The sequence below is a fragment of the Dipodomys ordii genome, unplaced genomic scaffold (genome assembly GCF_000151885.1).
Source record: "Dipodomys ordii isolate 6190 unplaced genomic scaffold, Dord_2.0 Scaffold36, whole genome shotgun sequence".
Lineage (NCBI taxonomy): Eukaryota > Metazoa > Chordata > Mammalia > Rodentia > Heteromyidae > Dipodomys > Dipodomys ordii.
Window position 1 is genome coordinate 9,360,061 of NW_012267252.1, and position 15,130 is coordinate 9,375,190.

A 15,130-nucleotide genomic window follows, 5' to 3' on the forward strand; every position below is an offset into this window, starting at 1 on the left:
AGTAAGTAGAGGATAAAGGAAGGGATTTGGATGTCTGATGAATTCTGTAATGTATTTTGGATAGTATTTACATTTTAAGAGTCTTTCCCTTTTGGGTTTAGACTTTATCTCTACTGTTGTAAGAAAGCTATCCTAATCCACATGCGTTGGCTGAGCTACTTTCCTATTGCCATGTTTGGCACGTTGAGCGGAGATGCTACTTTTGCAAGTGACACAATGTCTGCTTTAATATATTCACAACTTACTGGGTAATGCTCAAGTATTATTCCAGTAAAAAAAAAGTCTTCTTTTGTTCTGTATTTTTAGTGCTTTTGACTTCATGTGGGTAGATACTTTTTACAAGGAGCAATATAGCAAATCTTGCCAAAGGTCCTAGTTCATTCAAAGCATGTATTTTTGCAAACTAAAGTAAGTCTATTCAAGAATGCCAAGTAGCTATTATAAAACTGGCATTCAGCAAATGGTTTGTTAAATAGTGAGTAACTGGTCAGACATATCTGTTTAGGAAAGTAGTTGATTGCTCAGGCCTTGAATGAGTCAGGTGGAGCATGAGATGAAACAGAGTAGCTTCTATGCAAGTCACTAACTAAGTCAGCCTCTATCTAGTGGTACACCAACAAAAATTTTGATTTGTTCTTGTTTTTGGTTGACATTTAATATAAATGATAAAACATACTGCACATGGATTCTAAACTCTGAAGCCTTACATTTGAATCCTATGTTTTGCAATGTTCTTTGGCTCAGAGAAAACAGTCTGGGATACACAGCAGGCATTTGATTAAAGGAGTTTCCTTTAAAAAAAAAAGAGGGTGGTATGCTCACATGTTTTCCAATGACTACATCCCAAGCCACTAACTTTCTAAGAAAAGCCAGAAGGAAAGTTTTAGCAGAGTTGTTGACTAGTGTCGACGAGCACAGTAGCAACCATACACCAAACTGGTTTGGGAGTAGATAATTCTGCCTTTTCTTTCTGCTCTTTAATCTTTGTTACCACCTGCTTTCAACCAAGGCTTTCTATATAGATTTAGAAACTACGTGAAGTGCTGGCATAGAAGATGTTTCCTTCTAACACAGTAGCAAAGTGAGATGTTACAAAGCTCCCCCTTGACTTCTGATTTCACTATTTAGCTCTGTGCACTCAGCTGAGTTACTTTGTCTTTCTGGGTCTCAGCTTTGTTATCTCTGAAATGGCCATGTGATAATGATAATGCTTACTGGTATAAGGTTGCTCATGAGACTTCAATGAGGTGATGTGTGTAAAGCACTGACGAACCACAACAGTCAGTGCTCAAGAACTGCTGGCTCTCTCGGCTTCTGTTATTAACCTATGTCTGTGTTCCCCCTCAGAGATGTGTTTTCCTCTTATTCCTCATTGGGAATCATACACCTCACCCATATCTACATGTGAGATCCGGAGAGTAACAGACAAACAGGTCATCAGTGCACGAAGACTGCGAACCATTCCCACAGAATCTCACAATGCAATGTGAGGTCTCCAGGGCCTCCGGCTCCCAGCGCTGTCATCTGGACTCCACACTCTGCACGAGGAAGCCTAGAGTGTCCAGGGGCCATGACTGCTAGCAGACAGCAGCTGATTTCATTCCTGCTGGTGTAACTCTGCCCACTCCAGTGCAACACACTGACTTGATACCTTTTTTCCCTTCTTGTGCCCAGAAGGTATAAATTTATGCATCTTAGAGCCAGATTCCTCACTCTGTCCCTTCATCATTTTGCTCAGTATGAGATACCTAATGCACTTGCTTACATGGAAAGCAAACCGGGACAGCTGGAAGTCTGGCCTCTGGCCCTGACCTGTGTGCTCCATCACTTGTGCAATGGTTGGGGCTGCCTGAGAGAGAAACTTCCTACTTCAAAATTTGGCTCTCCATTGTTATTAGAAATGGAATGACACACTGAATTCTGCTCGGGCATCAAGATCTGCTGCTTCAAAGGAGGAGCTTCTTTTGAATGTCATAACTAATATCCTTATGTTTCTGAGAAACAGTTAACCTTGAAAATCAATCTTGTCCTGATAGTTCATGAAAGATTTCATTAATTTTCCTTCCTCCCAAAGACCCAAATAAGACATTTTACATCTTAGATGAATTTCTAAAAAAAAATGCTGAATTTCTATAAAAGCGTTGTATGCTGAATAAAAAATAATTAAATACATGCTTTTGTTTTTACTAAGTGAACGTGTCTATTAATCACCACATCAAGTAACTGCCAATCACCAAGATATTCCTCTCTACCACTCTACCTCAGGAGGGAAGAATTATTTAAACTTTCCTTATCATGAATTAGCTTTGCCTATTTTTATAGTTTAATTAAATGGAGGCATGCAATATGTTTAGCCTGATTTCTTTAGCTCAACACTGGAGATGTGATTCCTCCTCAAGTTTTCAGATGTATCTCCAGTTTGTTCTTTTTTTTGTTGCAGTATACTACAAACAGTTCTTTATCTAAGAGTAAGCTGCTTGTAGTATGTAAATCTTGTAGATACTACTACATATTATTTTACATACATTCTGGTATATATGCATGTACAATTGAGATAGGTATAGAAGTCTCCCTCAAGAAAAGGGGAAACGTCCCAGACTTCCAAAATATGCATGAAACAACATACAGAAACCATAATCTACCTACCTACCTACCTACAATCATTTATCTTTCTATTATCTATGTATTTATATCATATGTATGTTTTAAACACATATATAAATACCATCTATATGCAGTTTATACACACTGCACTTGTTCCTCTGCATACGTTTCTAGGACAATATTACATTTGTAAATTAGGCTCAAAAACAACAAACAACAATGACTACTAATAAACTAGGGCAATAATGAAAATATACAGTATGAATCCTTACTTAGAACTCAGAGTTTATTTCTGGAACTGTTTAATGTTTTTGGATCTCGTTTGATGGTGGATATTTGAGACCACAATAGAAAATGCTACTGTGCATCCCTTGTAGACCAAAGTGATATAGAAAATGCTACTGTGCATGCCTTATAGAGCAAAGTGATAAGCCCCAGATTGTGTCTAGGCACAGCTCTGGTATCCATGTCCCACAGACCCCTAAGATAGCAGTTTCGTTAGGTCCAATCAGCATCATCTAAGTGACTCACTGCCACTGCTACTATCTCTCAACCACATGTGATATGATTAGCCTTCTTAAATAGAAATCTTACAATCATGCACAGTAACACTTTTTGTAGTTTTAACTTGCATTGACTGTACACGGGTACTGAACATTTTCCCACCTATCTATGGGCTAATTCCTTACTTTCTTTGAGAACTCCTTATTTAAGTCACTCACACATTTTCCGTTGAGTTTCCAGCATTTTTCTTATCAATTTGTACAATGTCTGCGTGGTTTTCGACTCATGGGCCATTTATTGGATTTGTATATTAACAACACTTTTGGTGGGGGTATTCAGGTTTAAACTCGGACTTGGCCTTTGCTAGTTAGGTGCTGTATGTACCACAGAGTCATGCTGATTACTTTAAAGTCTCACTTATTTCCCAAGTGTCATTTGCCTGCTTTAGGTTTCTGATAGTTGGGCTAACAGGCATCCAGCATACCTCTGTGGAGGTATGATGGAATCTCACAGACTTTTATTCCTAGGCTGATCTGGAACTGTGCTTCTCCTGGTCTCTTATTTCCAAGTAGCCAGGTCTATAGGTATAAGCCATGAGCACCTGGCTCTTTCAGGCTGTTTTCAAATTTTCTCTTTACTGTTATATTTTGGCATTTTGCATACGGTAGACAAGTCTGGTTTCCTTTTATGTATGTCTTTATTGGAGTCTGCTGATTCTTTTGATATTGATATGTTGATATCTTCCATTGGCCTTAGAAAATTCTTAGCTATGATCTCTTCTGAAATGTTTCTGCTCCTGATCTCCCTCTTTCTCTTCCAGGACTGTAATAAAATCTATATGGCACATTTCAACATTACATATCATCCCTCATGTTTCTACACTTGTTCTGTGCTTTACTTCTCATGTTCAATCCTTCCTGCCTGATGTCCCACTAGGAATTTAACATCTGAATCTAATATATGATATGACAGATGAATTGGCAACACTCTACTGGAAAATTTCAGCATCAAAAGTTGGACTCATCCTGATGAATTTTCCATTTCCTCAGAGAATTTTGGCTTCCAATCTTCTTGAAAGTTTCCTCTACCTCCTCTTCCATTTCCTTCCTCCTTCCCCCCAGATTTCATTCTTTTTTACTCCCATTTCACCCTCTCTATATATTTGGATGGCTACAAGCAAATTTGTCATACCCAGAAGCAGAATCCCCCACAGTTTATTTAAGTGAAACATGTATAATTCCAATTGGCCTACACTGACTTACATCTTTGTAGTTTCCTCTAAAGTGTTTTTGAGAATTTTACCATTTAGAAGAATAACTATATAGCTAAAGGGATTAATATAGAACTAAAGAAAACTAAATAGTATTACTTTTGATCAAACGAGACAAAGAAATCCTAATCAGTTAATCTTATTTTTCTCAAGCTAAACTCTGGAGTTTCTGATTTCTTTTTCCCTTTGCTATTGACCTTGTTTTTGCTTTCAGTGTGTTTTCCTTGGAGCACAATGTACAACCTGTGAATGTGTGAGATATGAATACTCTTGGACAGCAAGCCAACACACTGAATTAGAATCTTTGAGGAGCTGACCTCATACAATGCTTTCATATGTGTTTCAGTTGATTCTTATGCATGCTACAAACTTAGAGTTATTTTCCTAACTATAGCTCTATAGTAGAGTCTGAAGTTTGGTATTGCTACACCTCCATCACTATTTATTTTTCTATAAAGGATAACTTTTCCAATTCAGGGCCTTGTTTATATAGTTCCATATGAACTTTGAGAATATTTTCTCTATCTCATTGAAAAATGATGTTGACATTTTAATGGATATTGCATTGAAATTATAGATTGCTTTGAGCAACATTGCCACTTTCATGATATTAATTCTGCCAATCCAGGAGCATGAAAGGTCAATCTAACTTCTTTAAATCTTCTTTGATTTACTTCTTTAAGTTTTTATTGTTTTCATTGTAGATAGAGGTCCTTCAGATCTTTGGTTAAGCTAATTCTTAGGTATTTTTAGACTATTGCAAATGACTTATTCCCACAATGGAATTGACTCATCTATTAGAAAGAATATTGTACCATTTATAAAGAGATGGAAAGACTTGGAAAAAATTATGTTTAAGTGAAATACGTCAGGCCCAGATAGACAAAGGACACATGTTTTCTCTTACATATGGAGGCTAGATTTAGCTTATAAACTTGTAAGTAAATACCTTGGGTGGTATCCAAGTATAAGCAAATATATTATCTGAAATGGAGATCCAAGGGAAATCTCAAAAAATGTGATTCCTTAAAAAGGAAAACTCAAAATACAGCAAAATAAACACCAGGCTGTGGGTACTCAGAAGGGGTGGGGTGGGTTCAAGGGGAAAAGGGTAGACAAAATTAAGAAGAGCAAGGAAAGGGGTGGGGAAGGGAGGGAGTGTTGAATGGGGTAACATTGATCAAGGGGCTCTATATTCATAAACTTTTGTTAAATGGCAACTCCTTTGGACAACTACTTAAAGAAAATAAAAAATGTACACAAATAACTGAGATCTACTGGCAATCAGACTAGAACATGGGAAGCTAATGTCATAATAGTTTTAATCCTTCTGTCATTATCAATTGGTCTTTTATTTAATTTGTGTGTGTGTGTGTGTGTGTGTGTGTGTGTCTTGAGACTTCAACCCAAGGCCTTGCTAGATAAATGCTCTACCTTTTGATTCACACTCCACCCCCAAGCCTTGTACCTTGGGTTGGTTTTTCAGATAGTCTCATCTTTTACCCAGGCTGACCTCAGACTAATCCTCGTACCTCCATAATCTGAGTCACTGAGAAAATAGACATGAACTGCTATAATGAGATAAGATCTCATTTTTCTGGACTGGCCTTGAACTGTGATAGTCCTATTTCTGTCTCCCAAGAAGGCCATTACTAACTTTAAACATTACTTTGCTTTCACAGAGTCCAGTGGAGTGCTGGGTGTATTTTAGTTACTCACAAAATATAGTTGAAGTGAGGATTGCCTGATTTAGTAAAAGATACTTCAGTGATATTCTCTAGAGACCACATTCCCATTTACACAATGACAAAACTGCCTTTGCCCATTCTTATCCACTATCTAGATAATCAGAGATTTCAGTGAACCATAACTTGGAAAATAACAATGGCTCATTAAGATGATATTGTTGTGGTGAACCAAGATACATGTACGGAAATACCCAGCTGTGTTTACACTGGTATTAGAGTTGTATGTTCTAACAGCAAGTTGCCTTTAGTAAAGAAAATTAAAATTGTCAGGCTAAGAAAGGACAAAATTATTCACATCTTTTAGGTTAGATCAATATGTGTACATGTGAAATTACTCTGGGAATACCATGATTGTACTCTGGGGAAAAATTGTTTTTTGCTAAAAATTTACAATAAACAAAATCAAATTCCAAGAGAACACTGGAAAAATAAGAAATTAAGTGAATTGGAACTTGCAGTAAAATTAAAAGAATTTGAAAACTGCCAGTAAAGGTGAAATGGTAACAGAAAACATGAATGTAAGAGTTGAATAAAATGACAAAAATATTGCCTATCAAATGCAGAACATTAAAGGAGACACGTAACAAGAGCCATGATTTGTCAGGGGAAAAAAAAAATCTCTGGGCTAAGAAAGCCAAAAAGGCATAGAAATCACTGGCGCCTACCTCTTCCAATTGTACCATGAGTGTGACATTGTGTCCTTGCTCCGCGGTCAGCTTCCCATCAGCGGTGATGATTCGGAGCCCTCGAGGGGCCTTCCCCGGACACTTCTGTGGCTTGGCAGTGTACTGCTCCCTCACTCCATCAGTACAGTTATTAGACACTACCTTCCTATAGCTAAGGAAAAGAAAAGTTCAAGTCATGAACCAGGTCATTCTAGTTGCAGGTTACTATTGAGTTTCGTTTTGCTTTTTGTTGTTGTTGTTCCTTTGTTTCTTCAGTACCAGGGTTTGAACTCAGGGCCTTGAGCTTGCTCAAATATATGACTTAGTTGGTATTCTACCACTTGAACAAAGACCCCAATCTAGCCTGGTTCTTTCTAAAATGGTCTCATGCATTTTTCTGAAGTGACTTGGATCGTTTGAATCTCAGGCTCCTGAGTAGCTAGGATTATAGACTGAAACCACAAGTGCTTGGCTACTTAGCAAGTGTTTTTGTTTGTTTGTTTGTTTGTTTTAACTTGACCTCCTGCTTAGCTCTGAGGACCATGAATAACCACCTAACTATCTGATTTTCACATTTCTTGGAAGATTTGGGCTAATTCATATAAAGTGTCCAACAGAGAGATTAATAATAATAGCACCCCATTGTTATTAGCATTTTAATAGAATCACTATGTTTGTTTACCTAATCAATTGACAATTTCTCCATTTGGGAGCTGCAGGAAAATACATAGGGATAAATCTTTAATCCTCATCTTCATGAGGTTAATAATTCAGTTGAAAAGACTTGGGTAATTGAGGCAATAATTCAAACAATACCTAATTAAGGATGAGAATGAGTAAAGCAGGAGTCCCCAGGGAGATGACACTCTGGGTCTGAGAGCTTGCCAATGGACGCTTAGAAAAGAAGATAGTACTTAACCCTACAAACGCTGTTATACTCGTATATACCGGCCGTGAAGCTTAATGTATCAAATAGGCACAATGAGAGATTAATGGTGACAATGCATAAGAAGATAATTATGAGTATATTCTGTAATAAAACTCAACATGATCGTCGATTCTCTCAAAATAGTTTATTGAACTCAACCTTCCTGTGATAACATATCTATGACTTGAGATGAAGCCAGGTTAATACTCTATAGACTATGATGTACAGTGAATCAGATCTTCTCACTACATACAATGGGATGCCATTTACCACGCCTGGCTCATTCACTTCTGGAATTCGCCACTTAAATACATTTTCAGGCTGCAATTTGCCATGGCTAACTGATACTGTAGATTGTGAAGCTATGAAGAATGGGGGTATTCCTGTGTATATGGCAAGAGAATTTGTAGTTCAGAGGGAAAAAAGGTAACTTTGGATGCTATGATAGTAAGTTGGTTAAATTTGAGTTTCTACTCATTTCATGATAAACTATGTTAATCAAACAGTTGAAACCACACATTGAGGAGTCTTCAGTTTTTTTTCAAATGGTGTAAATCTCTCCATTCTTGTTCTTTTTTCTTGTTTTAGCTTTAACAGGAAGCAATAATGTCTTATGCAAGTGAACTTTCCTGTACTATTTGTCAATTAATAGTAAATTGTAAACTGTGATCATAGTATAATCAAACTTCAAGAATTTTAAGGAGTCATGGTTCAAAGGGTTGGCAAGTCCAAGGCTCTGAGTTCAATCCCTATTACCAACAAAAACATAAAGAATTTTAAGGTTCAGTTTTTACCAGATCATCTCTTTTACTTTAGGGTTTGGAATAAGTACTTTATGTATTTATGCATTTTATTTCTCCAAACCACTTGTCTAGAGACAATGGTAGAGCTCATGATGGTTATAATCAAAGCTCTTACTTTCCACTATTATAGAATGGAGCTTGACAAACTTTTAATAAAGAGGCTCAGATAAATAAATTTTAACTGCACAAATTATTTGGTCTTTGCCTTGACAAATAAGTCCTATTCATATGCCGTGAAAGATAACAGACAATGCATTTTTAAAAATTTGTTTATTGTGCAGGTACTAGGGCTTGAACTCAGTAATCTGTGATCTTGTCTATTTTTTTTTTATCACATTTGCCCCTTTATCACTTGATCCATGTCTTCAGTTCTGACTTTTTGCTGGGTAACTGTAATCCTCAGATCTCGGCCTCATGAGTAATTAAAGATTATAGGTGCCAGGCTATCACAGTTACCAGGCTATTGATACATACTTAAAAATAGAACTTTATGCTTTCATAAAGTTCTATTTATGACACTGGCAGTGGGTTGGATATGTCCTCCAGTTACTTTTCAAATCCATTTATGTCTCACTCTAGCCCACATTCTTTATTGCTAACTCTCAAGATTGACTACCAAAAAGTCAACAAAGTATTGTCTGCACAAGTGCAGTGAATACTGTGGATTAGTACAAGGCTTGTCATTAATATCTAATCATGTCTGAGCGTAGGTGAAAGGATTAAATGGGTTAATGTGGACAGGACATACAATTGTCCTATCATTTAAGAAGTTCTCGTGAAATGTATTTTTTATGTAATAATATTTTTATTTTCTCTCCCCCCTTTACAACTTTCATGGCTTCCAAATGAGCTCAAGGTAAGTCCTGAATCCCCTAATTCATCACATAAAGCCTTCCCTGTGCTACGCATTCTACTCTCCCAATAAACTCATTCTACTCAAGCCAAATCATTCTTCTTAACACTTTTGAAAGTAAATCTTCAAGGTAGTAAAGTAGTAAAAAAAAATGCAAAAAAAATTCTAGAGTGTTTCCTGTATTCTACTCACAGTGCTAAGTTCCTAACATGACTGTCCTCACTTATTTTGTATATAAATGTCCCTCATAAGAAACATATTGCAATCATTCCCAATATACAGGGTAAAGAAGTTGACATATGCAGTGTTAACAAGTTTCTCAACAGCAGATAGGCAATACCATGGACCATATGTCTCCAGAAACGGTCATTCCTCTGCTGCCCACTACATAGTCTGGGGGCTTCCTTATACCCTAGAGATCCCAGACTAGGAATCAAGAAGTCCACACCATTATGACGACAGCATGGAAATGTATTATCTGTATCAGCTTCAATGCTGAAATGCACACAGAGCAGTGGACTATCACCACTGCTTGAACCATTGCAAACATCTTACCCTCATCTCTCCTCATCCAGTTGCTACCCACGCTCACCAACCAGAGTTCACAACTAACCCATCGGGGCATATCCAAAATCCTGCTCCAGCCTGAAGATCACTGCCCTTTCTGATTGTTCATTTTCCAGGTCTATGAATTGGAAGGTGATGTCCTTTAAAAAATCACTTTAGAGTAGGCTGATTACAAGAAAAAATTATTGTAGGCAGAAGAGAGATGATAGGAAAACCCTCAAAACAAAGACAAGGTGCAGACACTGGAGAAGGGAAGCACTCTGATGCTAGCAATAGTAGCAAGAAATTGGACAGCCAGGCCATCTAGAATAATGACAGCAGTTCAGCGAGCAGAGCTGTGCATCAGAAAGTGCCCTTGTGTTTTGGATGTGAGGCACTGCGCAAATAAAAGTTGTAATTTGTTTTATCACTTGGCATCTGAGCACTGTCCCACTGAACAGCCATCGGAGCCCAGGATCGCCAGCACTACAGCCATCATCAGCCTCGGGACAGCTTTCTGTTCAGACCAATCACCACCTCAGGCTTCCTTGTGGCCTGCAGCAGTAAAATTCTGCTTCAACCCAAAGCACAGATCTGTCCCCCTGGGATTCTGCCACAGAGAGGTTTGTTGGCGATTTTATTTTTTTTGCATTTTTTTAAACTAGTCATTAAACACCATTCTGTGACCATTTTATTTCTTGGACTGAAATGGCATCACATTAGCCTTACCAGACCTGTGTCTGAAATTTAGAAGAAAATTGGGCAGAAATACAGAGTTAATGTACTCAAGTAAGCACACACCTGCTTTCAGCATTACAGAATGGTTCTATTTTCATCTCAGCAGCTGTCCCTGGGTCTGAGTTACATAAATGAATAATGCATTTAATATGTTATTAAATGGTGCTGCTACCTCCGTAATAACAAGGCGACTTAGGATATTGTTGGACCTGAGCTCTGAATATTGCTGGGATGGATTTAGTTGGTAAAGCATTCTTCAATCTGCCAAGAAGAAAAGTGCTTTGTAATGGCAAGGGAGTATTTGTACAACTACAGAAAGGGAAACATTCTGCAAATGTGCCTTTGATATTACCTACGGCTCATCAGTAGAGAGTGCCTTATTACTCCAACAATCCGATTGCCGCTCTGTTCCTCTTCCCTATCTCGAGATGCCTCTGCCATCTTTTCTATTTTTCACATACTTCCTTGATTTGGCTTTTATTCTGCCAGAAAGTCTTGAAAAAGATGAAGGGCATATATTTTTTAGTTGTGAAAGAAGCATTAGAAGTCTTCATATTCTGTAATTTTCCTATTTAACAGGTTGTTGTTTTTTTTGTTTTTAATTTTCCCTTGTGAGTTTTGGGTGTTCATTGGGGTAAAATATTTATAATCCTTTATTGCATGTGAAATTATCATTGTTGCCTCTGCTCAGTAGATGGCAACTTTGCCCTTTTTAACATTTTTTTCAATTGCTAAATAATAGTACATATAGAATATAATGTAATGGTTTGCTTTTTTCCATTTTTTTTTCAAGCAGGAAGAAACTCATTTATTAACAGAGCAAGCCCTTTTGAAAGCAAACAGGAGCTGGTGGCATGGCAGGGGAGAAAGAGGAACCAATCACTGTCAAGGTCACACCCTATCATGCACCTAAGCTTCCACGGGCTGGTTACACACTAAATGTAAAGCAAATTGGGCTCTGCCCACTCAACTCCTTCTCAGAGCCATCTTTGTTGCCCGTGTGCTGTACAGATCCCCCCTTTTTTGTTTTAATGGCAGACCCACCTCCCAGTTAGTTATCCTTTTTCCATTTTTGAAGTGAAAAAAATGTACTTTTTGTGTGTACGTGTACCAGTCCTGGGGCTTGAATTCAGAGCCTGGGCACGGTTCCTGAGCTTTTTTGCTTGGGGAGAGTGTTCTATCACTCCAACCACAACTGCACTTGCAGATATTTTTTTTGGTCTGTCGTGGGGTTTGAACTCTGGGCTTGGGCACCGTCCCTCAGCTCTTCAGCTCAAGGCAAGCACTCTACCTCTTGAGCCACACCGCCACTTCCGGCTTTCTAGTGGTTAATTGGCGATAAGAGTCTTATGGACTTTTCTGCCCAGGTCGGCTTTGAACTGTGATCCTCACATCTCAGCCTCCTCAGTAGCTAGGATGACAGGCGTGAGCCACTGGCACCCGGCAACTTGCAGCTTTTTTGAGAGTTTACTAGAGATGAGTCTTACTGACTTTCCTTCCCAGGCTGGCTTCTCACCACAATCTTCAGCTCTCAGCCTCCTGAGTAGCTAGGATTACAGGCATGAGCCACTGGTAGCCAGGGACACACTGCACTTTTAAGGAAAAATTTAAATATATATTACTTTGGCCACCTTATAGAACAATAGATTACTATCACTTATTCTTCCAGTGAAACTAAACTTCTGTATCCTTCAATCAACATTTCCTCTTTCACTGCTTCTTGATTCACCCCTCAGCTTCTAGGAGTCCTTTTATTTCTATTATTCTTGAAGATTGCACATATATATGAGATGATCTAGTGTTTTTCTTCTTCAGCATGGGTTATTTCACTTAGAATAACTTCCTCTAGTTTCACTCGTGGTGTCAAGAGAAACAGAGTTTGGTTTTTTTTAAGGACTGTTGAAATCTATGGTGCACTCCCTATTTTCTATTGATGGACAATTGGGTTCATTTCATAGTTTGGCCATTGGGAAAAGTACTGTAATGAACAGACATTTCGCTTATCCCTCCAACATGGAATTCAGTCCAACAATCCTATTTTTGTGTGACCTTTTGCATCACTTGGGGGAACTTTTTAAATATGGACAACAAATACTTTGTCCCTAGGAGTTCTAATTTAATTGCAAGCTCTAGTTATTATTCTGATTTTGTTTTAAGTTCCCCTGGCAATTCTTTCTTGCTGAGGCTAAAACTAGTTTTGTGAAAACAAATTGCCTGGGTTTAAGTTCAAGCTCTCATGAATATAAACTTGTGCAATTTACCTAACCTCTCTAATATTTGGATTTTTCACATGTATAGATAATTATAGAATATTTTTATTAACATTCCCAAAAGGATTAAAGGAGATGGTGTAGTTTAAAAAGGTTTTGCACCAACCATAGTGCATAATTTAAGTACTTATTAATATTGAACTATTGAAACTTACTAAGAAATTATGTATTAAATATTAACTATTCACTTGAAAGAAAAGCTTCATACTTATTGCCAGGATAGATTAAGATCAAATGCAATCAAATAGATCCCTTCCTGAAAATCATTCAGAATGTCCCATGTGATCGTTGAGGTTTAAAATGAAGTCTATGATCTGGGTTTCATGCATTTTTCTAGCTTCAGCTCTTCCCATTACTCGGTATAATTTGTGAGCTCCACTCATTCTGAACACTACTTGTCATCTTTCATTGGTGCTCTTCATCCTATGTCAGATGTGTTTTCTTTCTATCGTACCATCACTGGTCTTTGAAACATCAGTCAAAAATCATGCTTTTCTGTCTGCTTGACTTTTTTTTTTAAATTTCAGAGTAGTTATCACATGTAAGGTCCAAAATTACAAGCTTTTCTAGATCACATGCATATTATTGTCACTTGTCCCCATGAGAAAAACTTTAAAGAGTTTCTTTTATTTGATTGTACCAGTTGCACTTACTTTCAAGGGAAAAATATTGTTTTTTGTTCTTTGTTTACAATGACACTGGCCTTCCTGAAGCAGGGTATGGAGCAAACTTAAGAGACATGGAAGTAGACCAGTTCTAGCACGGCATCTGTCTAAGACCTACTTCTCAGCCCTGCAGCAGTATAAAGGAAAAACCGCAATGTGTGTGGGTGCTCATGCATGCTCCTCAATAGAGTTACAGCTATCTGACATCAGAGATCAAGGCCTACAGAGACACAGTTGAACAAGCAGGCCAGAAATAGATGGTTCCACTATTATATCTAGAGAAACTGCTTCCAGGACAGCAATATACATGCTGGTTGGTGAAGGGTGATACTGTCTTATCCACAGTTAAGAGGAATTACACCCTGATATACACAGGCTGACATATCTCTCTGGTGTCTGGAGAGCCATTGGGGACTCTTTATCATTAGCAACATGCAGCTAAAAGATTGTCATTTATGCTTTAATTGAGATCCCATGTGATAAGATATGAAGATATGCTCAGGGGGTAATGTGCCCACAAATCAACAGTAATTTATATAGCAGCCATAACAGCAGCGTTCAGAAAGGATGGGCTATGTGTGGCTATGCAAGCAGGCTTTTGAAGGTTTTCTCTCCAAGGCAACAGCTCCCTGGACTTGTCCCTTAAACTGGATTAGACAGACCTAAGAAATGGGCAGCTGGCGTGATAAAGACAGGACCAGGTGGATGCAATAATGCTCTCCTTGCATTAAACAGGATGGAAGAACAAGTCATTTAATTTGAATGGTAAATGGAATGTGACTTCGTTTTGAACACAAGCTTGATGAAATGGGACATATGGTCACACTTAACTAAATGACTTGACATAAAATATCACAAGGATTGCTCACAGAATCCACAATGTGAGTCAGCTTATCTAGCTAAGTTATATAAAGACACCCCCCCCCCTGCAATCCAAGGAAATCCTACCAGGTTACCATTCCTAACGATGGTGGAAAATCCAGAGTGTTCAAAACTGATCTGATCACTCTGCCTTGCAGATGAGAAGGAGAGTCAGGGGCTGCCCAATGTCACACAGGGAATGATCCATAGTTCTTGGCTGCTGGGCTAACTTGGCATTATCTAGCCATGATGTTAGAGTACCTAGATGGGAATTGGCACTTTGATGTGGGCAGAAAGAGCCACGTGAACAAGTGGGGCTCCATGCACGACAGGTTTAGACATCATCTTCATTTCCCAACCTCTCAGCCATTGCATACAAAGATGGAAGTCCACATTGAAGAGTCCACTTCAGTGTGACAATTAGTATGTGTCTGCTGTGAGGCTGCATGATTCTTGGCTAGAAGACAGCTACTCACAGGCCCCTGTAGTGATAAGTCTGTAAATAATGCAAGCAATTTCCTTTCTGTGGACTTTAAACACATGCAAGCACTTTTAGGGCCAATTATTCTCCTTGATGCACACTGACAAATGTCATTGAGTGGAGAACAAGAGGAACAACAGAATCCCCAGAGGGTATCTGGAATGGGGTCACCTGCGAAGTACTTGCACCCTCCA

General features: G+C 38.3%; 1 protein-coding gene across 1 annotated transcript in view; it reads right to left on the bottom strand.

The window, feature by feature from the left end:
• The window catches only part of Sorcs1 (sortilin-related VPS10 domain containing receptor 1), a 481,478-nt gene that overhangs the window by 49,707 nt on the left and 416,641 nt on the right, over positions 1 to 15,130 (bottom strand). Inside the window, exon 18 of the mRNA XM_013017825.1 lies at positions 6,792 to 6,963. Coding sequence (XP_012873279.1) covers positions 6,792 to 6,963 — 172 coding nt within the window. The remainder of the gene's footprint in view (positions 1 to 6,791; positions 6,964 to 15,130) is intronic.